A 24,708-nucleotide genomic window follows, 5' to 3' on the forward strand; every position below is an offset into this window, starting at 1 on the left:
TGATAACCATTAATGCAGTGATGGAGGCACCCAGCGACCCTTATACAAATGGCCAAATGGGGCATCGATTTAGGCCTACAGTGATGCTCATTTCAACATATGTTCTGTTATAATGACCCTGCTAAATGGTCAGTATTAAAGGTAAAACAATCTGTGTTTTACAAGGCCTGATCCTGCCACTTTGTTTGGTAGAAGGATGGGGCTGGGTGGGAACTGACAGACAGTCCATGAGACTGACGTGATAGTTTGTTTAAACATATTTTGAAGCACTGTTTACGGACTCAAAAACATAAACATTGGAAATATTTGATTTGGGGTTATAATATGGTAATAGCCTATGGTAATAGGTTCAGGGTTGGGTAGGTTACTTTATAAATGTAATCACGTACTAATTATCTGTCCAAAATTGTAATCAGTAAGGAAACTTTTGGATTACCCAACTCATTAACGTTACTTTTGAATGACCTTCCCCTTTAGAGGCATTAGAAGAAGACAAAAGGGATCCATCAACCACATTTTGGTGTGTCATCATAGTGTTCTCAGACTTGCTCATGTGGAACAAACTTAAACTTGCACCTTTTTTTTAATGCTGAATTTAATGTAATTGAGGAAAACGTAAACATGTTGGAGGTTACTGTGTAAAATAACGAAGCAAAAGTCATGCAATAAACAACAATGTATACAAACATAATAGTCCCATGATTTACTTTATTCTACTGTACTCAATGAATGACCACGGTCGTCGTGACCGCGCGTCAGCGTGAACGCGCAACTCCTTTCTCCAGTGGCGGAGTTGAGCGCACTCAACGCATAGAGAAGAATAGTTTTGCTATAAGGAGGACAGAGCCGGGAGGAGTGAATGGATCATTGCTCCAATGCATCAAACCCGCTTATTGGACACCCTCCTATATCCGTGAAAGAAACCCTACATTCCCGTTATGCCCTGCCGCGGAGGCTAGAGATTTTTGCCAAGAGAGAAGGGAAAACGCAGAGGACCTCTGAAGTCGGGACACTCCTTCGTTTGAGTTGACTGTAAAACGTTAGTTCGTCTGTGCACTGTTTCCAATCTCCTGTGAGCCTAGCGTCGGAGAGGGGGGATTCAGCCAAGCAGGACAACTGTAGGCAAGATGCAGGGGGTTTCAGCAACAACTGGTAAGCCAACGCTTAGGCTACACATTTTACAGCTCTGAGTTGTTCTGCTTTTTGTTTTGGGAGGTTTTGTCTTGAAGTATCCATTTCTAGTGGCAGTATGGTGCTACAAAGTTAACACAGGGGAGGCTACATGTAGCAAAAATTATCTCTTTTATGGTGCAACTTTACGGCGCAAACTTGTCCTTTGTATCGTTTCCCGATACAAGTCTAACGAATGCAGTTTTTGCGGGTGAGAAAGACGAACTTCAACAAACGGATTATCATTATTCGTAGGCCTACATAACAGGATATTTACCTTTCAATTAAATGTCACACACACACATCACTAAAAACTTCAAGGTCCTTGGGGAGAAGAGGGAAAATCGGCACCAAACCCCAAGTGGCAGCAGCTCTGACTTCACCATTGCCCCTGTGCCACGCATTATAAGGCATATGCTTCTCTCAGCCTTTCTCTTAGACACACACACACACAGCTCAGCTCTCTAGACACGGGTGGATTGGCCATCTGGCAATTCTGGCAGATGCCAGATGGGCTACACCATTTTTTTGTTGGGTGGGCTGGTTGAAATTCACACACAAAAATATATAAAGGTGACATGGCTATACTAATCTATAATGAGCCTTTGGCTGATCATTGGGCAACAGCTGGCACTTACCAAGATGGGTTTTCTGAGCTGAGGTAACGCAAATACACATTCAAAGTCAAATGCGGTATCAGCAAAGAGACCTCCCCCGACGCGTGATCAGTTCGACAGCCAAGATCATGGATCGTAAAAAACGGAAAGGGTGCCTATAAATGCAGAAAGAGCACATTCTACATTGTCATCTCACTCAAAACGTCCTAATTTTTGTGCGTCTAAAAACCATGATTTGGTCAAACAGTAAAGTGTATTATCCTCATGATCCCTGTAATGAAAGTGTCCGCCCTGCCGCTGTGCCTGCGCCCTAGATAGGGCCTGCTGCTGTGATGGGCAAGCCACTCTCATCTCCCCCCATGAGCTCGAGAGAAAAATGCATTCTGACCATTTAACATTTCAAAATGAAATTGCGGGAAAATGCTTTCGAGGCTTCGTCCCTCGTCACTGTCGAAGAGAGACGGGTCTCAGTTTTCTGTTAGGTACAGAAAACGTTCCATTTTCAGCTCAATAGCAGCTATTTTACAACCAAGGTATTTGATATGGGTTTGAGATATGCGCACCAGCCATTGTCAGGGCATAGGCCGATAGCTCTCGTGCTTGCGACTGCAAAGTTTGTGAGGACATTACATGTACTATTGAATGAATACATGGCTACTAGCAGTGGGTATTATATTTAGAGTTAGTCATCTAGTTCATTTGTGTTGAGTTTCCACTTCCTCAGGTGTTGAACCCCAAATTAATTAGCCAACATTAGTTAGTGCACATAACGATGTATGTAATTAATCTCTATGGAAAAAAACGGAGATTCTGGAGTCCTGTTTTGACTAGGGTGACCCGATTTCCCCGAAAATGGCCCAGATTAGCCCTCAGAAGAAAAAGCAACTCTGAAGTTAAATTGAGGCCGATATCTCAATAATCAAACGATGTATCCAATGAGATTTGCATATAAAAGTGATGTGTAGCCCTGTACCAAACTCTTTTGATACCATCACCTTTTATGAGAACATTTGACCACTGATACATTGTAACCACCGCAAGAGCAACCATGCCCATGTCCAGAAAATGCATATAACATCATAGGCTACCAAATTTAGGTGATCGTAAAATGACTATATAGGCTAAGATTCTGTGTTATACAGTGCTTTCAGAAAGTATTCAGACCTCTTCCCTTTTTTCCACATTTTGTTACATTGCAGCCTTATTCTAAAATGGATTAAATATTTTTTCCCCTCATCAATCTACACACAATACCTCATAATGACAAAGCGAAAACAGGTTTTTAGACATTTTATTGTAAATGTTAAAAACAATAACAACAGAAATACCTTATTTAAATAAGTATTCACACCCCTTTGCTATGACACTCCAAATTGATCTCAGAAGCCAGCAGCATACCACCCTGCATACCATGGCTGGCTTTCTTCTGTAGCTAAACAGGGTTGGTCCTGGTCAGTCCCTGGATGGGAGACCAGCTGCTGCTGGAAGTGGTGTTGGAGGGTTAGTAGGAGGCACTCTTTCCTCTGGTCTAAAAAATATCCCAGGGCAGTGATTGGGGACACTGCCCTGTGTAGGGTGCCATCTTTCGGATGGGATGTTAAACGGGTGTCCTGACTCCCTGAGGTCTTTAAAGATCCCATGGCACTTATTGTAAGAGTAGGGGTGTTAACCCTGGTGTTAACCCTGGTGTCCTGGCTAAATTCCAAATCTGGCCCTCAAACCATCATGGTCACCTAATAATCCCCAGTTTACAATTGGCTCATTCATCCCCCTCCTCTCCCCTGTAACTATTCCCCAGGTCGTTGCTGTAAATGAGAACGTGTTCTCAGTCAACTTACCTGGTAAAATAACGGAGAAAAAAAAGTGCATCCAATATCCTTTGATCATCCTTGATTGGAGTCCACCTGTGGCCAATTCAGTTGTTTGGACATGATTTAGAAATAAAGACTACTGTCTCTATAAGGTCCCACAGTTGACAGTGCATCTCAGAGCAGAAACTATACCATTAAGTCCAAGGAACTGGCTGTAGATCTCTGAGATATTGTGATGAGGCATATATCTGGGGATAGGTATAAAATAATTTCTAGTGTTGAAAGTTTCCAAGAGCACAGTGGTCTCCATCATTGGGAAATTGAAAAAAAATATAGAACTACCCAGACTGCCTTGAGCTGGCCGTCCAACCAAACTGAGCAACTGGGCAAAAAGGATGTTGGTCAGGAAGGTGACCAAGAACCTAATGACCAGTCTGACAGAACTACAGAGTTCCTTGGCTAAGAAGAACCTGCCAGAAGGACAACAGTCTCTACAGCACTTCACCAATCTGGGCTTTATGGGAGAGTGGCCAGACAGAAGCCAGTCTTGAAAAAAAGGCGCATGCCTGGAGTTTGCAAAAAGGGTATGTGAAAGACTCTGAGATCATAAGGCAAAATATTCTGTGGTCTGAAGAGATAACAATTCTATGTCTGGAGAAAATTAAGGCACAGCTCATCTCACATTACCTCCTCATCTCCTTACCGTGAAGCATGGTGGTGGCAGCATTATGCTATTGGGATGCTTTTCAGCGACAGGGACTGGGAGACTGGTACGGTTAGAGGGAAAAATGAATGGAGCTAAATACAGGCACATCCTTGATGAGGACCTGCTTCAGAGTGCAAACGACCTTAGACTGGGCCAAAGAGTTACTTTCCAACAGGTCAATGACCCCAAGCATACAGCCAAAGCAACACTTGAATGGTTTCAGAACAAGAATGTGAAAGTCCTTGAGTTGCCCAGCCAAAGCCCAGACTTGAGTCCCATTGAAAATCTGTGGAAAGACTTTAAGATTGCTGTTCACTGCCTCTCCCCATCTAACTTAACAGAGCTTGAGAAAATCTGCAATGAAGAATGGGAGCAAATCCACAAATCCAGATGTGCAAAGCTGATACAGACATACCCAAGATGACTCAAAGCTGTATACTTATGTAAACGAGAGAGTTCTGTATTTCATTTTCTATAAATTTAAATGTTTTCACTTTGCCATGATGGAGTATTGTGTCACGGCACACTCAGTGATGTGGCTGGTGTGGACAAAATGCCAGGGCCGAATTATTGTCCCGGTCCGCCCCTGCCAAGACATTAATATGTTCTTTGTTGTAAAGTCCCCTCCTCATTTTATCCTATGTATTTTGTCTGATGATGATTATTAGGCTACAGGGAAATAGTTGTATTGAATGGAGGGAGGAGGATGTTTGAGATGAGGATGTTTATACTGGGGGACAGGATGTTGAGGGGAGTCATAGACTGAGATATGGCCTCCCGGGTGGCCTCCCGGGTGGCGCAGTGGTCTAGGGCACTGCATCGCAGTGCTAGCTGCGCCACCAGAGTATCTGGGTTCGTGCCCAGGCTGGGCTGGGTTCGCGCCCAGGCTCTGTCGCAGCCGGCCGCAACCGGGAGGTCCGTGGGGCGACGCACAATTGGCATAGCGTCGTCCGGGTTAGGGAGGGTTTGGCCGGTAGGGATATCCTTGTCTCAGTATGTAAAAAATGTAATAAAAATGTATGCACTCTACTGTAAGTCGCTCTGGATAAGAGCGTCTGCTAAATGACTAAAATTAAAATGAGATATGATAAGTGTGATGAAGACGGTGATCACGAGAGGCCAATAACTGATACTCGTAGAGAGGAGTTGGATTCTGATGTGAATAGGGGTGATGATAATGATCACAATGAATTATAATAATGATGATCATGATGATATGCAGGCTGCTATCTGGTGTGCAGGATGTAATCAGAGGGGAGTCAGAGGCTGAGGCTGATACATGGTCTGTGTATAAAGACTAGTGTTATAATGCTCTGCTCCATGTGAATCCCTCATGGTGAGGAATATGATTAGACTGGAGGAGTGTCTGCAGACAGAATCTAGGAGAGGACCGCCTGGTCTCAGGATCGCCTGGCCTCAGGAATGAGATGACTAGATAGGAGAGGGAAAGGGAGAGGGAGGGAGTGGGAGAGAGAGTGAGTATGTAAACTCAGCAAAAAAAGAAACGTCCTCTCACTGTCAACTGCGTTTATTTTCAGCAAACGTAACATGTGTAAATATTTGTATGAACAAAACAAGATTCAACAACTGAGACATAAACTGAACAAGTTCCACAGACATGTGACTAACAGAAATTGAATAATGTGTCCCTGAACAAAGGGGGGATCAAAATCAAAATTAACTGTCCATATCTGGTGTGGCAGCTGCATTAAGTACTGCAGTGCATCTCATCCTCAAGGACTGCACCAGATTTGCCAGTTCTTGCTGTGAGATGTTACCCCACTCTTCCACCAAGGCACCTGCAAGTTCCCGGACATTTCTGAGGGGAATGGCCCTAGCCCTCACCCTCCAATCCAACAGGTCCCAGATGTGCTCAATGGGATTGAGATCTGGGCTCTTCGATGGCCATGGCAGAACACTGATATTCCTGTCTTGCAGGAAATCACGCACAGAACGAGCAGTATGGCTGGTGGCATTGTCATGCTGGAGGGTTATGTCAGGATGAGCCTGCAGGAAAGGTACCACATGATGGAGGAGGATGTCTTCCCTGTAAAGCACAGCGTTGAGATTGCCTGCAATGACAACAAGCTCAGTCCAATGATGCTGTGACCCACCGCCCCAGACCATGACGGACCCCCCACCTCCCATCCCGCTCCAGAGTACAGGCCTCAGTGTAACGCTCATTCCTTCGACGATAAACGCGAATCCGACCATCACCCCTGGTGAGGCAAAACCGCGACTCGTCACTGAAGATAACTTTTTGCCAGTCCTGTCTGGTCCAGCGACGGTGGGTTTGTGCCCATAGGCGACGTTGTTGCCGGTGATGTCTGGTGAGGACCTGCCTTACAACAGGCCTACAAGCCCTCAGTCCAGCCTCTCTCAGCCTATTGCAGACAGTCTGAGCACTGATGGAGGGATTGTGCGTTCCTGGTGTAACTTGGGCAGTTGTTGTTGCCATCCTGTACCTGTCCCGCAGGTGTGATGTTCGGATGTACCGATCCTGTGCAGGTGTTGTTACACATGGTCTGCCACTGCGAGGACGATCAGCTGTCCGTCCTGTCTCCCTGTAGCGCTGTCTTAGGTGTCTCACAGTACGGACATTACAATTTATTGCACTGGCCACATCTGCAGTCCTCATGCCTCCTTGCAGCATGCCTAAGGCACGTTCACACAGATGAGCAGGGACCCTGGGCATCTTTCTTTTGGCGTTTTTCAGAGTCAGTAGAAAGGCCTCTTTAGTGTCCTAAGAGTTCATAACTGTGACCTTAATTGCCTACCGTCTGTAAGCTGTTAGTGTCTTAACGACCGTTCCACATGTGCATGTTCATTAATTGTTTATGAGTCATCGAACAAGCATGGGAAACAGTGTTTAACCCTTTACAATGAAGATCTGTGAAGTTATTTGGATTTTTACGAATTATCTTTGAAAAACAGTGTCCTGAAAAAGGGACGTTTCTTTTTTTGCTGAGTTTATGTGTGTGTATGCACGTGTCAATGTACGTGTGAGACATTTGTTCTCAGAGTTGTGTTACTTGTGTAGAGAGTTAACTACAGTGGTGTGATCACACAGTTGCCACAGGTACTCAGACAGCCACTGACTTAACAGTTAAAGGCAATGACCTCTACCTGTTAAGGTCTTTTGCATGGGTTTATTTGAAATATCTTGGTCATTTTGCCTTTAAGCGTGTCACTCATTGGGTCAAAGTGCACACTAAACCACAAAGAGTTTGAGAACCATAACATAATATTCGAAAACTAAATCTTAGCATAGTCATAGAGATGAAACGATATGCTGTAGGTCTTAGAAAGATATGTGCTAAATGGGAGACAGTCAGAGAGAGATGGATGGAGAGAAAGATGGAGAGAGAGTGATAGTGTTGATTGGGCAATAACAAAGGTTGTTGGGTTGGTGAACTGTAGAGAGTGTGTTTGTTGGTGGTCTCTGGGGAGGGATCGATTGGCTCTCCTCCCGGCTGCCTTCCGCCAGTCTGTCTTCTTTCTCCCACAGTTCTCTCCCTCCTACATATCTCTCTCTCCCTCTCTTAGACCTCCAGACATTCTCTTTCCCAGACCTCTCTCTTTCAGATCTCCCCTTTCTCTCTCTCCCACACTCTCCTTGTCTTATGCTTAGCAGCTTTCAAATGAAAAAAGATTTTTATGATGTTGGCAGTTTTTGCGGACATTACTGTAGTATTTACTGTAGTGTTTTTGCGGACTGTAGTATACTGTAGTATTCTACAGTATACTACAACATTTTATAGTAAGTATTACACATGATCGAGGATACAAGAGGCAGTGCTGTGTCATGAATACAGTCATATGTAAATGTCCTTGTTCAGCCCTATGGCGAGCAATAATGAATGACACATTTTCATAAAAAAACTTTATTTTTGTAAAGGCTTTCTTCCAGGGGTGAAGAAGAGGACCAAAGTGCAGCGCGGCTAGTGTTAAACATGTTTAATACAAACACAAGTGAAACACTACAAACAACCTACAAAATAACAAACGTGCAAAACCGATACAGACCTATCTGGTGCAGAACACAAACACAGAGACAGGTAACAAACACCCACAAAATCCCAACACAAAACAAGCCTCCTATATATGAGTCTCAATCAGAGACAACGACTACCATCTGTCTCTGATTGAGAACCCACACTAGGCTGACATAGAAACAGACAAACTAGACACACAACATAGAATTCCCACCCAGCTCACGTCCTGACCAACTAAACACATACAAAACAACAGAAAACAGGTCAGGAACGTGACAGAACCCCCCCCTCAAGGTGCGAACTCCGGGCGCACCCCTAAAACTCAAGGGGAGGGTCTGGGTGGGCATCTGTCCGCGGTGGCGGCTCCGGCGGTGGACGAGGGCACCACTCCACCATTGTCTTTGTCCACCTCCTTAGCGTCCCTTGAGTGGCGACCCTCGCCCCCGACCATGGTCCAGGAACCTTCACCAACTCCCCTCTACAATAGAGGAGACAACTCAGGACAGAGAGGTAGTTCAGGACAAAGAGGTAGCTCAGGACAGAGAGGTAGCCCAGGACAGAGAGGTAGCCCAGGACAGAGAGACAACTCCGGACTAGTGGCAGCTCCGGACTGAGTGGCAGCTCCGGACTGGAGGGCAGCTCCGGACTGGAGGGCAGCTCCGGACTGGAGGGCAGCTCATGACTGGAGGGCAGCTCATGACTGGAGGGCAGCTCATGACTGGAGGGCAGCTCATGACTGGAGGGCAGCTCATGACTGGAGGGCAGCTCATGACTGGAGGGCAGCTCATGACTGGAGGGCAGCTCATGACTGGAGGGCAGCTCATGACTGGAGGGCAGCTCATGACTGGAGGGCAGCTCATGACTGTAGGGCAGCTCTGGCAGCTCCTGACTGGCTGGCGTCTCTGGCAGCTCCTGACTGGCTGGCGTCTCTGGCAGCTCCTGACTGGCTGGCGTCTCTGGCAGCTCCTGACTGGCTGGCGTCTCTGGCAGCTCCTGACTGGCTGGCGTCTCTGGCAGCTCCTGACTGGCTGGCGTCTCTGGCAGCTCCTGACTGGCTGGCGTCTCTGGCAGCTCCTGACTGGCTGGCGTCTCTGGCAGCTCCTGACTGACGGACGGCTCTAGCGGCTCCTGACTGACGGACGGCTCTAATGGCTCGGGACAGACGGGCGGCTCTAATGGCTCGTGGCAGACGGATGACTCAGACGGCGCTGGGCAGACGGATGGCTCAGACGGCGCTGGGCAGACGGATGGCTCAGACGGCGCTGGGCAGACGGATGGCTCAGACGGCGCTGGGCAGACGGATGGCTCAGACGGCGCTGGGCAGACGGATGGTTCAGACGGCGTTGGGCAGACGGATGGCTCAGACGGCGCTGGGCAGACGGACGGCTCAGACGGCGCTGGGCAGACGGACGGCTCAGACGGCGCTGGGCAGACGGACGGCTCAGACGGCGCTGGGCAGACGGACGGCTCAGACGGCGCTGGGCAGACGGGCAGTTCAGGCGCCGCTGGGCAGACGGGCAGTTCAGGCACCGCTGGGCAGACGGCAGACTCTGGCCGGCTGAGACGCACTATAGGCCTGATGCGTGGTGCCGGAACTGGAGGTACCGGGCTGAGGGCACGCACCTCAGGGCGAGTGCGGGGAGGAGGAACAGGGCTCTGGCGATGCACTGGAAGCCTGGTGCGTGGTGTAGGCACTGGTGGTACTGGGCTGGGGCGGGAAGGTGGCGCCGGATATACCGGACCGTGAAGGAGGACACGCGCTCTTGAGCACCGAGCCTCTCCAACCTTACCAGGTTGAATGGTCCCCGTAGCCCTGCCAGTGCGGCGAGGTGGAATAGCCCGCACTGGGCTATGCAGGCGAACCGGGGACACCACCTGTAAGGCTGGTGCCATGTACGCCGGCCCGAGGAGACGTACTGGAGGCCAGATACGTTGGGCCGGCTTCATGACATCCAGCTCGATGCCCAACCTAGCCCTCCCAGTGCGGCAAGGTGGAATAGCCCGCACTGGGCTAAGCACGCGTACTGGGGACACCGTGCGCTTTACCGCATAACACGGTGTCTGACCGGTACGACGCCCTCTCACTCCACGGTAAGCCCGGGGAGTTGGCTCAGGTATCCAACCCGGCTTCGCCACACTCCCCTTTAGCCCCCCCCCCAAGAAATTTTTGGGTGAGCCTCTCGGGTTTCCAGCCACTCTGCCTTGCAAGCGCCTCATAATGCCGCCTCTCTGCTTTTGATGCCTCCAGCTCCGCTTTGGGACGACGACACTCCTCTGGCTCTGCCCAGGGTCCTTCTCCGTCCAGAATCTCCTCCCATGTCCATTCCTCCTTGTACTGCTGCTGCTGTTGCTGCTGCCCGTTGCCACGCTGCTTGGTCCGGGTTTGGTGGGTGTTTCTGTAAAGGCTTTCTTCCAGGGGTGAAGGAGAGGACCAAAGTGCAGCGCGGCTAGTGTTAAACATGTTTAATACAAACACAAGTGAAACACTACAAACAACCTACAAAATAACAAACGTGCAAAACCGATACAGACCTATCTGGTGCAGAACACAAACACAGAGACAGGTAACAAACACCCACAAAATCCCAACACAAAACAAGCCTCCTATATATGAGTCTCAATCAGAGACAACGACTACCATCTGTCTCTGATTGAGAACCCACACTAGGCTGACATAGAAACAGACAAACTAGACACACAACATAGAATTCCCACCCAGCTCACGTCCTGACCAACTAAACACATACAAAACAACAGAAAACAGGTCAGGAACGTGACAATTTTAATAAGTAATTCATACAAATTCATAGTCCGGACAGACATCTGGTCGTTAGTTATTTTGGTCATGTTGCTACAGACGTTAATTATTTTTGTAGAGTTGCTATGGAAAAAGACTGGTTATCCGTTCGAACAAAAATGGCTGCTATCAAATCAAATCAAATTTTATGGTTAGCAGATGTTAATGCGAGTGTAGCGAAATGCTTGTGCTTCAAGTTCCGACAGTGCAGTAATATCTAACAAGTAATCGAACAAATTCAAAACGACTACCTTATACACTCAAATGTAAAGGGATGAATAAGAATATGTACATATAAATACATGGATGAGCGATGGCCGTGTGGCATAGGCAAGATGCAGTAGATGATATCGAATACAGTATATACACATGAGATGAGTAATGTAGGATATGTAGACATGATTAAATAGCCGATACCGATTAATCGGCCGATTTATTTTATTTTATTTGTAATAATGACAATTACAACAATACTGAATGAACACTTATTTTAACTTAATATAATACATCAATAAAATCAATTTAGCCTCAAATAAATAATGAAACATGTTCAATTTGGTTTAAATAATGCAAAAACAAAGTGTTGGAGAAGAAAGTAAAAGCGCAATATGTGCCATGTAAAAAGCTAACGTTTAAGTTCCTTGCTCAGAACATGAGAACATATGAAAGCTGGTGGTTCCTTTTAACATGAGTCTTCAATATTCCCAGGTAAGAAGTTTTAGGTTGTAGTTATTATAGGAATTATAAGAATATTTCTGTCTATACCATTTGTATTTCATTAACCTTTGACTATTGGATGTTCTTATAGGCACTTTAGTATTGCCAGTGTAACAGTATAGCTTCCATCCCTCTCCTCGCTCCTACCTGGGCTCGAACCAGGAACACAACGACAACAGCCACCCTCGAAGCAGCGTTACCCATGCAGAGCAAGGGGAACAACTACTCCAAGTCTCAGAGCGAGTGACGTTTGAAACGCTATTAGCGCGCACCCCGCTAACTAGCTAGCCATTTCACATCGGTTACACCAGCCTAATCTCGGGAGTTGATAGGCTTGAAGCACAGCAAAGAGCTTCTGGCAAAACGCAGGAAAGTGCTGTTTGAATGAATGCTTACGAGCCTGCTGCTGCCTACCACCGCTCAGTCAGACTGCTCTATCAAATCATAGACTTAGTTATAACATAATAACACACAGAAATATGAGCCTTAGGTCATTAATATGGTCGAATCCGGAAACTATCATCTCGAAAACAAGACATTTATTCTTTCAGTGAAATACGGAACCGTTCCGTATTTTATCTAACGGGTGGCATCCATAAGTCTAAATATTCCTGTTACATTGCACAACCTTCAATGTTATGTCATAATTAGGTAAAATTCTGGAAAATTAGGCGGCCCAAACTGTTGCATATACACTGACTCTGCGTGCAATGAACGCAAGAGAAGTGACACAATTTCACCTGGTTAATATTGCCTGCTAACCTGGATTTATTTTAGCTAAATATGCAGGTTTAAAAATATATACTTCTGTGTATTGATTTTAAGAAAGGCATTGATGTTTATGGTTAGGTACACATTGCAGCAACGATACGCACCGCATCGATTATATACAAAGCAGGACACGCTAGATAAACTAGTAATATCATCAACCATGTGTAGTTAACTAGTGATTATGATTGATTGATTGATTGTTTTTTATAAGATAAGTTTTATGCTAGCTAGCAACTTACCTTGGCTTCTACTGCATTCGCGTAACAGGCAGGCTCCTCGTGGAGTGCAATGTAATCAGGTGGTTAGAGCGTTGGACTAGTTAACTGTAAGGTTGCAAGATTGAATCCCCTGAGCTGACAAGGTAAAAATCTGTCGTTCTGCCCCTGAACGAGACAGTTAGCCCACCGTTCCTAGGATGTCATCGAAAATAAGAATGTGTTCTTAACTGACTTGCCTAGTTAAATAAAGATTAAATAAAGGTGTAAAAAAAAAAATACCGATTTCCGATTGTTATAAAAACTTGAAATCGGCCCTAATTAATCGGCCATTCCGATTAATCGGTCGACCTCTAGTATGCATGAGTGTCTGAGCTGTGTGCCAGTAGTTTAGACAGACAGCTCGGTGCATTCAACATGTCAATACCTCTCATAAATAAAAGTAGTGATGAAGTCAATCTCTCCTCCACTTTTAGCCAGGAGAGATTGACATGCATATTATTAATTATCAACCCTGCCGATGACACATTGGCCTCAATGCTATGGCAATTCAAGATGGCCTACCTCTACCTCTAATAAATGTTGTTCAAGATTAAAATCTACAAAATAGAGATGTTTCTATGTCATGTACATGTTTAGTATTAGTGGATTGAATACACTTCTTTGCTTAGCTTTACTGCCCAAAGTGTTTCCATTCTTCCTTAACAGTTCCATTTCATTTATCAATGCGCATCCACTATCCCACAGCCCAGCCAGGCAATTCATGAATTTAATCTCCCCCGGAAAAAAGTGTCTAGACATTATTTCCCCATGCTACTAGGCTAGCATTTGGTTTGCAACAGTTGGGATTTGTCTAATCATTGCTGCCTGCCTGTCTGACCATGTGCAACAGTGTTGCTGTTTTTTTGTTTGTTGCAATCTCCACTTTGCCATATTTCTTATTTATTTTACCTTTATTTAACTAGGCAAGTCAGTTAAGAACAAAATCTTATTTTCAGTGACGCCTAGGAACACTGCCTTGTTTTAGGGGCAGAATGACAGATTTTTACCTTCACAGCTCAGGGATTCGATCTTGCAACCTCTCGGTTACTAGTCCAACGCTCTAACCACTAGGCTAACTGCTGCCCCAAACCATCGAGTGAATGAACGTGACGAGACTGACAGCTTCTTTGAGCCAGCCAAATTCATTTGTCAGGATCATTACAATGGATATATCCAAAGAAATGGCAATAGAAATAATGGCAAAACAAATGAAAATGCACATAGTTTGCTGTCATTTCAACTGCTTGATGTGATTGTGTGTTAGCTTTAGTTGGCGCTAGCTAGCGAAAGAGAAGTAGCTAACCTCCAAAGCAACCTTTTTTTGCTTAGAACTTTGGATAGCAATCATGCTAATAGAATGGATGACCAGCTTGTTTCGCTAGAAACTTTAGAATATCAGATCTAACAACTGGCTTTTGCCTGGAATATATCGTCGGGTAGAAGGAGGAAATGAAACCAATTTACTCATTAAAATAAAGTTTCTAATGAAAACACGTCGTTCACATTTTAAAAATATGTTGGTAAATGTTTTATAAATGCAATAAGGCCCTCGAACCCGGGAATTATCATGAATAACACCCTTCTGAGGGCTGTTTCCCCAGCCGGGCCTAAGAACAGCCCTTTGTTCGGGAGTTATTCACACGATAATCCCCGGGTTCTCATTCCTTATTACTTAAGTATTCTAGAGTATACTACAGTTTACTACAGAATTCTATAGTATGTAGTACTGTAGTATTATATAGTAAACTGTAGTATTTTTTCTTGTGGGAAGTTCCTTCCTCCTTTTGATGTGTTGAATGCAGCCCCCTACAGGTTTGAGCCTCCTTAAAGGTTCTACTCCTCTGACAAAAGATGACGGAGCCCTTGTCACATTCCCTCTACTGTACAGATGAATGTCCCTGTTTGTCCCTGTTTTCTCGTCTTTTCTACATGTCCACACACACTATTCCACTCTCTGTCTCTCTCTGTCTCTCTCTCTCTCTCTGTCTCTCAACTTTCCCTCTCTCTTTCTCTACCAGGGAAGTGGGTAAATGTGAATGCGGGCGCTGTCTCTCTGTCTGTTAGTGGGTCAGATCCAGATACAGGACAATGTCCCTGGCACACCAGCCACCCCAGCATGCTTTGCGGCGTATTGCAGCTTACGTTATTTATTATTAACAAAAGTGATTGGCTCCGGCTGTGTTTAACCTAGACTGTGTAAACATCGCCCCTATGTGTTAAATAAACACTGAACACAGGAGAAGAGAGGAGGAGGAGGAGGATGGGGAAAATTTGGAAATGTCTCCCATCCAACACCCTCTTTTAATCTCACTCCCAAGTCCCCAACTTTCACACACTTGCTGTTTCCATACTGTAGCTCTTTCACACTCAATGTCTCAAACTCTCCCATTATCTTTCAGCTCTCTGTGTTATAATTCTTTCTCTCTCGCCCTCCCTCCCTCTCTCTCTCTCTCTCTCTCTCTGACACAGCATGACTCAGTACTAAAGGCCTATAGAAGCCCCAGGTTTCTTCCCTGCATGTGTGTCACATTGATTTCTCTAATGGTGTTCCTGCTTGGGACACACTCACTGTTGGAGGCACGTCACGGAGCCTGCAGAAAGAGAAAGGGAGAGAGAGAAAGTGTGATTGTTGTGTGTGCATGTGTGCCTGCGTGCGTGCGTGTCCATCTCTATGTAAGATGAGATCGAGGCCATTTTTTAAAAAAAGTTCTGTTTTTGCTGGATGTCCGGAAGGAACGGAAGCCCTTGCCTGGACTCGCTGTTTGAATGGACTGTAGGAATGTGTGTGCTTGTGTTCGCGTGCCATGCAGTGTGTGACTGTTTCCCTCAGATGATGCTGCTTGACTGGTGACATGACATTCATTTGTGACATTCAGAGTAGGGAACATTCACTACAGTCTAGTATTCTATTCACATTTTCAGTCCTAAAGCCCATTGTTTGGATCTTGCTCTCTCTTCAACTGTTCTGATGATATATGTGTTTATGTTGTGTTAAAAATTTGCCATAATGACAGAGAACACAGGGACTGTGAACTGGTGAACAGCGATGGTATAATCCTCCCAGAGGTGCAGAGAGGAATGCTGGTGTGGTCCGTTACTGACACCCTCACGAGGTCCTCAGGCTATTGCACACAGCACATATACAGCTGAAGTCGGAAGTTTACATACACTTAGTTTGGAGTCATTAAAACTCATTTTTCAACCACTCCACTAATTTCTTGTTAACACACTATAGTTTTGGCAAGTCAGTTAGGACATCTACTTTGGGCATGACACAAGTCATTTTTACATTGATTGTTTACAGACAGATTGTTTCACGTATAATTCACTGTATCACAATTCCAGTGGGTCAGAAGTTTACATACACTGAGTTGACTGTGCCGTTAAATAGCTTGAAAAATTCCAGAAAATGATGTCATGGCTTTAGAAGCTTCTGATAGGCTAATTGACATAATTTGAGTCAATTGGAGATGTATCTGTAGATGTATTTCAAGGCCTACCTTCAAACTCATTGCCTCTTTGCTTGACATCATGGGAAAATCTAAAGAAATCAGCCAAGACCTCAGACAAAAATTGTAGACCTCCACAAGTCTGGTTCATCCTTGGAAGCAATTTCCAAACGCCTGAAGGTACCACGTTCATCTGTACAAACAATAGTACGCAAGTTTAAACACCATGGGACCACGCAGCTGTCATACCGCTCAGGAAGGAGACGAGTTATGTCTCCTAGAGATGAACATACTTTGGTGCGAAAAGTGCAAATCAATCCCAGAACAACAGCTAAGGACCTTGTGGAGATGCTGGAGGAAACAGGTATAAAAGTATCTATATCCACAGTAAAACGAGTCCTATATCGACATAACCTGAACGGCCGCTCAGCAAGGAAGAAGCCACTGGTCCAAAACCGCCATAAAAAAGCCAGACTACGGTTTGCAACTGCAAATGTTCTGTATTGACTAACGAAGGCCAAGTTTGACGCATTTGACTCTTTACGCATTTGGGCAGAAGTGTCTGGGAACGAGATTACTGACACCCAGATGAAGTGTAATTGACAGACGTTGTGTGTCTGTGTGTGTGTCCGTCTGTGTGTGCACGCTACATTTATGTGCATGTGTGATTACTGTCAAATATAAAAAACGATGTTACTGTAGATCACGTGTCTAACATTTAAAGGACTAAAGCCGGGCCTCCCAAGTGGTGCAGCGGTCTAAGGCACTGCATCGCAGTGCTTGAGGTGTCACTACAGACCCAGGTTTGATCCCAGGCGGTGTTACAACTGGCCTTGACCGGGAGTCCCATAGGGCGGCGCACAATTGGCCCAGCGTCGTCCGGGTTAGGGGAGGGTTTGTCCGGGGGCACTTTACTTGGTTCATCACGCTCTAGCGACTCCTTGGGGTGGGCTGGGCGCCTGCAGGCTGACTTCAGTCGTCAGTTGAATGGTGTTTCCTCTGACACATTGGTGCAGCATGCTGGTTAAGCGGGCGAGTGTTAATTAAGAAGCACGGGTTTGGCGGGTCATGTTTTGGAGTACGCATTACTCGACCTTCGCCACTCCCGAGCCCGTTGTGCAGTTGCAGCGATGAGACAAGATCGAAAAAGGGCGTGAAATGCACACAAAAATAATAATAAATAAATAAAGGACTAAAACCAAATTGAAACTGTGTAGAAATGATAATGGTGGCTTCTACCTCTGGTTCAGATCCTCGGGGCTCCCGGCCTCACCAGACCGTGAGGCTGCCTGAGAGTCCGGCCCATTCAACATCACCAGCTGTCATCATAGGCAGCTCTATGGTGAGAAACATCTCGGTCCCCAAGGCAAAAACCATGTGCTACCCAGGAGCACGAGTACAGGACATACCAAGGCTGCTTCCGACTGTTCTACCACAGATGCCGGGAGCTGACACTGTCGTAGTCCATGTGGGGTCAAACGACATCATTAGGGCTAGCTCGGGAACATTTGAAAAGGGATTTACATTACACATCTGGCTAAACGACTACTGTAGCTCTGTTGGAGTCTTTTATTGATAACTTTGACACTTTCTCGAAACAGAAGATACTCTACAGGAATGACGGAGTCCATCCAAATCATCTTGGCTCCTGGACTCTGTCCACGCATTTCAAGGCTGCGTTGAAACAATGACTGGTAAATGATCCAAGACCAGCTCAGTTAATCCCTACCATTGTGACAATGAGTTGTCATAATGCTGCATCAAATGTACATTATCTTAGGGGCATTGGCAAACACAATGTAAGTAATTTAATTTATGTACCCCTAATTGCATTGAATACATCTGTTTATCCTACAGCTATTGTAAGCAGTAATCATGAGCCTATAACCCAGAGTTACACTGTTAGCACTGAGGCGGTGTGCAATAGTAGGAAGACCACTTTATGCAGCTCACCCTGCACTATCAGCTCCAATGTAAATAACATGAGTAAGCCTACCTCTGATAAGCTTCCCAGTAAAGTATTAAAAACAATCAAGTAGCCCAGAAAAGTGCTAAAAAATAGCCCATATTATCATATGTAGCCAAAGAAACAAGGTCCATGAAGTCTATTCTTGTAACAGATGACATTCATATTCTGACTTCTGACTCTTTGAAACTCACTTAGATAATACCTTTGATGATACAGTAGTAGCAATACATGGTTATAACATCTACCGAACAGACATAAATGTCTATGGAGGCGGTGTTGCGGTCTATATTCAGAACCACATTCCTGTAAAGCTTAGAGCAGATCTAATGTTAAATACTGTTGAAGTAATATGGCTACAGGTTCATCTGCCTCACCTAAAGCCCATTCTTGTTGGAAGCTGCTATAGACCACCAAGTGCTAACAGTCAGTATCTGGATAACATGTGTGAAATGCTTGATAATGTATGTGATATCAACAGAGAAGTATATTTCCTGGGTGATTTAAATATTGACTGGCTATCATCAAGCTGCCCACTCAGGAAAAAAATTCAAACTGTAACCAGTGCCTGCAACCTGGATCAGGTTGTCAGTCAACCTACCAGGGTAGTTACAAACAGCACAGGAATTAAATCATCAACATGTATTGATCACATCTTTACTAATGCTGCAAATATTTGCTTTAAAGCAGTATTCAAATCCATAGGATGTATTGATCACAATATAATAGCCATATCTAGGAAAACCAAAAAGTTCCAAAGTCTGAGCCTAATATAGTGTATAAGAGGTCATACATTTTGTAATGATTCATATTTTGATGATGTAAATAATATTTGCTGTGTAATAAGGAGCAACCAGACGCTGCACTTGACGCATTTATGAAACTACTTATTCCAGTTACTAATAAGCACGCACCCATTAAGAAAATTACTGTAGAAACTGTTAAATCCCCTTGGATTGATGAGGAATTGAAAAATTGTATGGTTGAAAGGGATGAGGGAAAAGGTATGGCAATTAAGTCTGGCAGCCCAACTGATTGGCAAACGTACTGCAAATGAAGAAATCATGTGACTAAACTAAAGAAAAAGAAACTACACTATGAAACAAAGATAAACTATATAAAGAATGATAGTAAAAAGCTTTGGGGCACCTCAAATGAAATTTTGGGAAATATAGCCAACCCGGCTCCTTCATTCATTGAATCACATTCATCACAAAGCCCACTGATATTGCAGACTACTTTAATGGCTTTTCATTGGCAAGATAAGCAAACTTAGGGATGACATGCCAGCAACAAACGCTGACACTACACATCCAAGTATATCGGACCAAATTATGAAAGACAAGAATTGTACTTTTGAATTCCATAAAGTCAGTGTGGAAGAGGTGAAAAAATTATTGTTGTCTATCAACAATGAAAAGCCACCAGGATCTGACATTCTGGACGGAAAATTACTGAGGATAATAGCAGATGATATTTCCACTCCTATTTGCCACATCTTCAATTTAAGCCTACTAGAGAGCGTGTGCCCTCAGGCCTGGAGGGAAGCTAAAGTCATTCCGTTACCCAAGAATAGTAAAGCCACCTTTACTGGCTCAAATAGCCGACCAATCAGCCTGTTACCAACCCTTAGTAAACTTCTGGAAAAAATGGTGTTTGACCAGATACAATGCTATTTCACAGTAAACAAATTGACAACAGAATTTCAGCATGCTTATAGGGAAGGACACTCGACAAGCACAGCACTTACACAAATACTGATGATTGGCTGAGAGAAATTGATGATACAATGATTGTGGGGGCTGTCTTGTTAGACTTCAGTGCAGCTTTTGACATTATTGATCGTAGTCTGCTGCTGGAAAAACGTATGTGTTATGGCTTTACACCCCCTGCTATAATGTGGAAAAATTGTTACACAGAGTGTGTTCTTTAACTTTTTATGGCTGCAGGGGCAGTATTGAGTAGCTCTGATTAAAGGTGCCCATTTCAAACGGCCTCGTACTCAATTCTTGCTCGTACAATATGCATATTATTATTACTATTGGATAGAAAACACTCTCTAGTTTCTAAAACCGTTTGAATTATATCTGTGAGTCAAACACAACTCATTTGGCACAAACTTCCTGACCAGGAAGTGGAAAGTCTGAAATCGATGCTCTGTTCTACTTCCTGCCTATACATGGGCATGATACGTATTAGTATACGTGCACTTCATACACCTTCCCCTGGATGTCAAGAGGCGGTGAGAGAAGAAATTTCGTGTTTATCTTGGTCTGAAGTGGAATACAAGCTCTTTGTATGACGTGTCCCTCATTTCCGGTTTTCTGGAGAGCGCGCAGGGGGACATGGATTTACCTTCTGTTTAGCTGCCGTTATAGGCGACTAATATCTCCGGCTTTGATTTTATTTGATACATGTGACCATATCATCGTAAAGTATGTTTTTTCAATATAGTTTCATCAGATTATTGAAAATTTTTCGGGAGTTTTGCCATGTTCCGTTCTCTTCCGTTTGTTGACATGGAGAGATTCGCGCCACTTGGCTAGTGCGCTTGCTAAATCGAGAGGGAAAATGAACGTTCTAAATCCAAACAACGATTGTTCTTGACAAAGGACACCTTGTCCAACATTCTGATGGAAGATCACCAAAAGTAAGAAACATTTTATGATGCTATTTCATATATCTGTCGTGCATGTGAACTAGTCGCCGGCGCCCAACTTTGGGGTACTCAGCTATGCCGAAGCTGGATGTCGTAATGAAGTTATTTTTTAGAATTCTAACACTGCGATTTCATTAAGAACTAATGGATCTATCATTTCCTATACAACATGTATTTTTTAGTTATGTTTATGAATAGCTATTTGGTCAGAATATGTGTGTCAGAAAACGTGTCAGAAAAATATCGTTGCTGTTTAGACGTTGTGGAAAAAGTAGCTAAGTTAGCACAATGTGTAACCACTGATTTCAGCTCTAAATATGCACATTTTCGAACAAAACATAAGTGTATGTATAACCTGATGTTATAGGACTGTCATCTGATGAAGAATATCAAGGTTAGTCAAAAAATATATATATTTTACTGGTTTGTTACGATCGCTAACTTTTGCTACTGGGAAATGGCTTGTCTTTCTGGCTATTGTGGTAAGCTAATATAACGCTATATTGTGTTTTCGCTGTAAAACACTTAATAAATCGGAAATATTGGCTGGAATCACAAGATGCCTGTCTTTCATTTGCTGTACACTATGTATTTTTCAGAAATGTTTTATGATGAGTAATTAGGTATTTGACGTTGGTGTCTGTAATTATTATGGCTGCTTTCGGTGCAATTTCTGATTGTAGCTGCAATGTAAACTATGATTTATACCTGAAATATGCACATTTTTCGAACAAAACATAGATTTATTGTATAACATGTTATAAGACTGTCATCTGATGAAGTTGTTTGTTGGTTAGTTTGGTTGGTTCTTGGTTAGTTAGTGCTGTGAAAAATGTCTGTCCTTTTTTTGTATTTGGTGGTGAGCTAACATAAATATACGTGCTGTTTTCGCTGTAAAACATTTTAAAAATCGGACATGTTGGCTGGATTCACAAGATGTGTACCTTTCATTTGCTGTATTGGACTTGTTAATGTGTGAAAGTTAAATATAAAAAAAATATATATTTTGAATTTCGCGCCCTGCACTTGAGCTGGCTGTTGTCATAAGTGTACCGACGTCGGGCTTGCAGCCATAAGAAGTTAATGGAAGCCTCTCAAATATAATCCAGTTAGAATCAGGAATTCCCCAATGTAGCTGTTTAGGCCCCTTGCTTTTATTTTTTTTTTACTAACGGCATGCCACTGACTTTGAGTAAAGCCAGAGTGTCTATGTATGCGAATGACTCAACACTATACACGTCAGCTACTACAGTCGTGGCCAAAAGTTTTGAGAATGACACGAACATAAATTTTCCCAAAGTCTGCTGCCTCAGTTTGTATGATGGCAATTTGCATATACTCCAGAATGTTATGAAGAGTGATCAGATGAATTGCAATTAATTGCAAAGTCCCTCTTTCCCATGCAAATGAACTGAATCCACAAAAAACATTTCCCCTGCATTTCAGCTCTGCCACAAAAGGACCAGCTGACATCATGTCAGTGATTCTCTCGTTAACACAGGTGTGAGTGTTGACGAGGACAAGGCTGGAGATCACTCTGTCATGCTGATTGAGTTCGAATAACAGACTGGAAGCTTCAAAAGGAGGGTGGTGCTCGGAATCATTGTTCTTCCTCTGTTAATCATGGTTACCTGCAAGGAAACACGTTCCGTCATCATTGCTTTGCACAAAAAGGGCTTCACAGGCAAGGATGTTGCTGCCAGTAAGATTGCACCTAAATCAACCATTTATCGGATCATCAAGAACTTCAAGGAGAACGGTTCAATTGTTGTGAAAAGGCTTCAGGGTGCCCAAGAAAGTCCAGCAAGCACCAGGACCGTCTCCTAAAGTTGATTCAGATGCGGGATCGGGGCACCACCAGTACAGAGCTTGCTCAGGAATGGCAGCAGGCAGGTTTGAGTGCATCTGCACGCACAGTGAGGCGAAGACTTTTGGAGGATGGCCTGGTGTCAAGAAGGGCAGCAAAGAAGCCACTTCTCTCCAGGAAAAACATCAGGGCAGACTGATATTCTGCAAAAGGTACAGGGACAGACTGCTGAGGACTGGGGTAAAGTAATTTTCTCTGATGAATCCCCTTCCCGATTGTTTGGGGCATCCGGAAAGAAAGCTTGTCCGGAGAAGACAAGGTGAGCGCTACTATCAGTCCTGTGTCATGCCAATAGTAAAGCATTCTGAGACCATTCATGTGTGGGGTTGCTTCTCAACCAAGAGAGTGGGTTCATTCACAATTTTGCCTAAGAATACAGCCCGAATGGTACCAACACATCCTCCGAGAGCAACTTCTCCCAACCATCCAGGAACAGTTTGGTGACGAACAATACCTTTTCCATTATGATGGAGCACCTTGCCATAAGGCAAAAGTGATAACTAAGTGGCTCGGGGAACAAAACATCGATATTTTGGGTCCATGGCCAGGAAACTCCCCAGACCTTAATTCCATTGGGAACTTGTGGTCAATCCTCAAGAGGCGGGTGGAAAAACAAAAACCCACAAATTCTGACAAACTCCAAGCATTGATTATGCAAGAATGGGCTGCCATCAGTCAGGATGTGGCCCAGAAGTTAATTGACAGCATGCCAGGGTGGATTGCAGAGGTCTTGAAAAATAAGGGTCAACACAGCAAATATTGACTTTGCATCAACTTCAGGAAATTGTCAATAAATGCCTTTGCCACTTATGAAATGCTTGTAATTATACTTCAGTATTCCATAGTAACATCTGACACTGAGGCAGCAGGCTTTGTGAAATTTATATTTGTGTCGTTCTCAAAACTTTTGGCCACGACTGTACATCGACTGAAATGGCTGCAACACTCAACAAAGAGTTGCAGTTAGTTTCAGAGTGGGTGACAAGGAATAAGTTAGCCATAAATATTTCTAAAACTAAAAGCATTGTATTTGGAACAAACCCTAAAACTCAACCAAATCTTGTAATAAATAATGTGGAAATTGAGCAAGTTGAGATGACTAAACTGCTTGGAGTAACCCTAGATTGTAAACTGTCATGGTCAAAACATATTGCTGCAGTAGTAGCTAAGATGGGGAGAAGTATGTCTATAATAAAGCGATGCTCTGCCTTCTTAACAACACTATCAACAAGGCAGGTCCTACAGGCCCTAGTTTTGTCGCACCTTGACTACTGTTCAGTTGTGTGGTCAGGTGCCACAAAAAAGGACTTAGGAATATTGCAATTGTCTCAGAACAGGGCAGCACGGCTGGCCCTTGAAAGTACACAGAGAGCTAATATTAATAATATGCATGTCAATCTCTCCTGGCTGAAAGTGGAGGAGAGATTGACTTCATCACTACTTTTATTTATGAGAGGTATTGACATGCTGAATGCACCGAGCTGTCTGTCTAAACTACTGGCACACAGCTCGGACACCCATGCATACCCCACAAGACATGCCACAAGCGGTCTCTTCACAGTCCCCAAGTCCAGAACAGACTATGGGAGGCACACAGTACTACATAGAGCCATGACTGCATGGAACTCTATTCAACATCAAGTAACTGATGCAGCAGTAACATTTTATTTAAAAAACGGATTAAAAAAACACCTTATGGAACAGCGGGGACTGTGAAGCAACACAAACATAGACATGCATACACACACACACACACACACACACACACACACACACACACACACACACACACACACACACACACACACACACACACACACACACACACACACACACACACACACACACACACACACACACGTGTACTGTAGTCTCCGTTATGAGATTAGCATCTAATTATTGAATAAAATGAATGAGTAAAGATGA

At 44.1% G+C, this 24,708-nt stretch overlaps 1 protein-coding gene across 1 annotated transcript in view; it reads left to right on the forward strand.

The window, feature by feature from the left end:
• Window positions 1-798: 798 nt before the first annotated feature.
• Window positions 799-24,708, forward strand: part of LOC120059508 (FYVE, RhoGEF and PH domain-containing protein 3-like) — a 95,390-nt gene continuing 71,480 nt past the window's right edge. The window contains exon 1 of the mRNA XM_039008624.1: window positions 799-1,152. Within this exon, the coding sequence (XP_038864552.1) occupies window positions 1,128-1,152 (25 nt within the window). The 5' untranslated portion in view covers window positions 799-1,127. The remainder of the gene's footprint in view (window positions 1,153-24,708) is intronic.

Source organism: Salvelinus namaycush, chromosome 14, assembly GCF_016432855.1.
Source record: "Salvelinus namaycush isolate Seneca chromosome 14, SaNama_1.0, whole genome shotgun sequence".
Taxonomy (NCBI): Eukaryota; Metazoa; Chordata; class Actinopteri; order Salmoniformes; family Salmonidae; genus Salvelinus; species Salvelinus namaycush.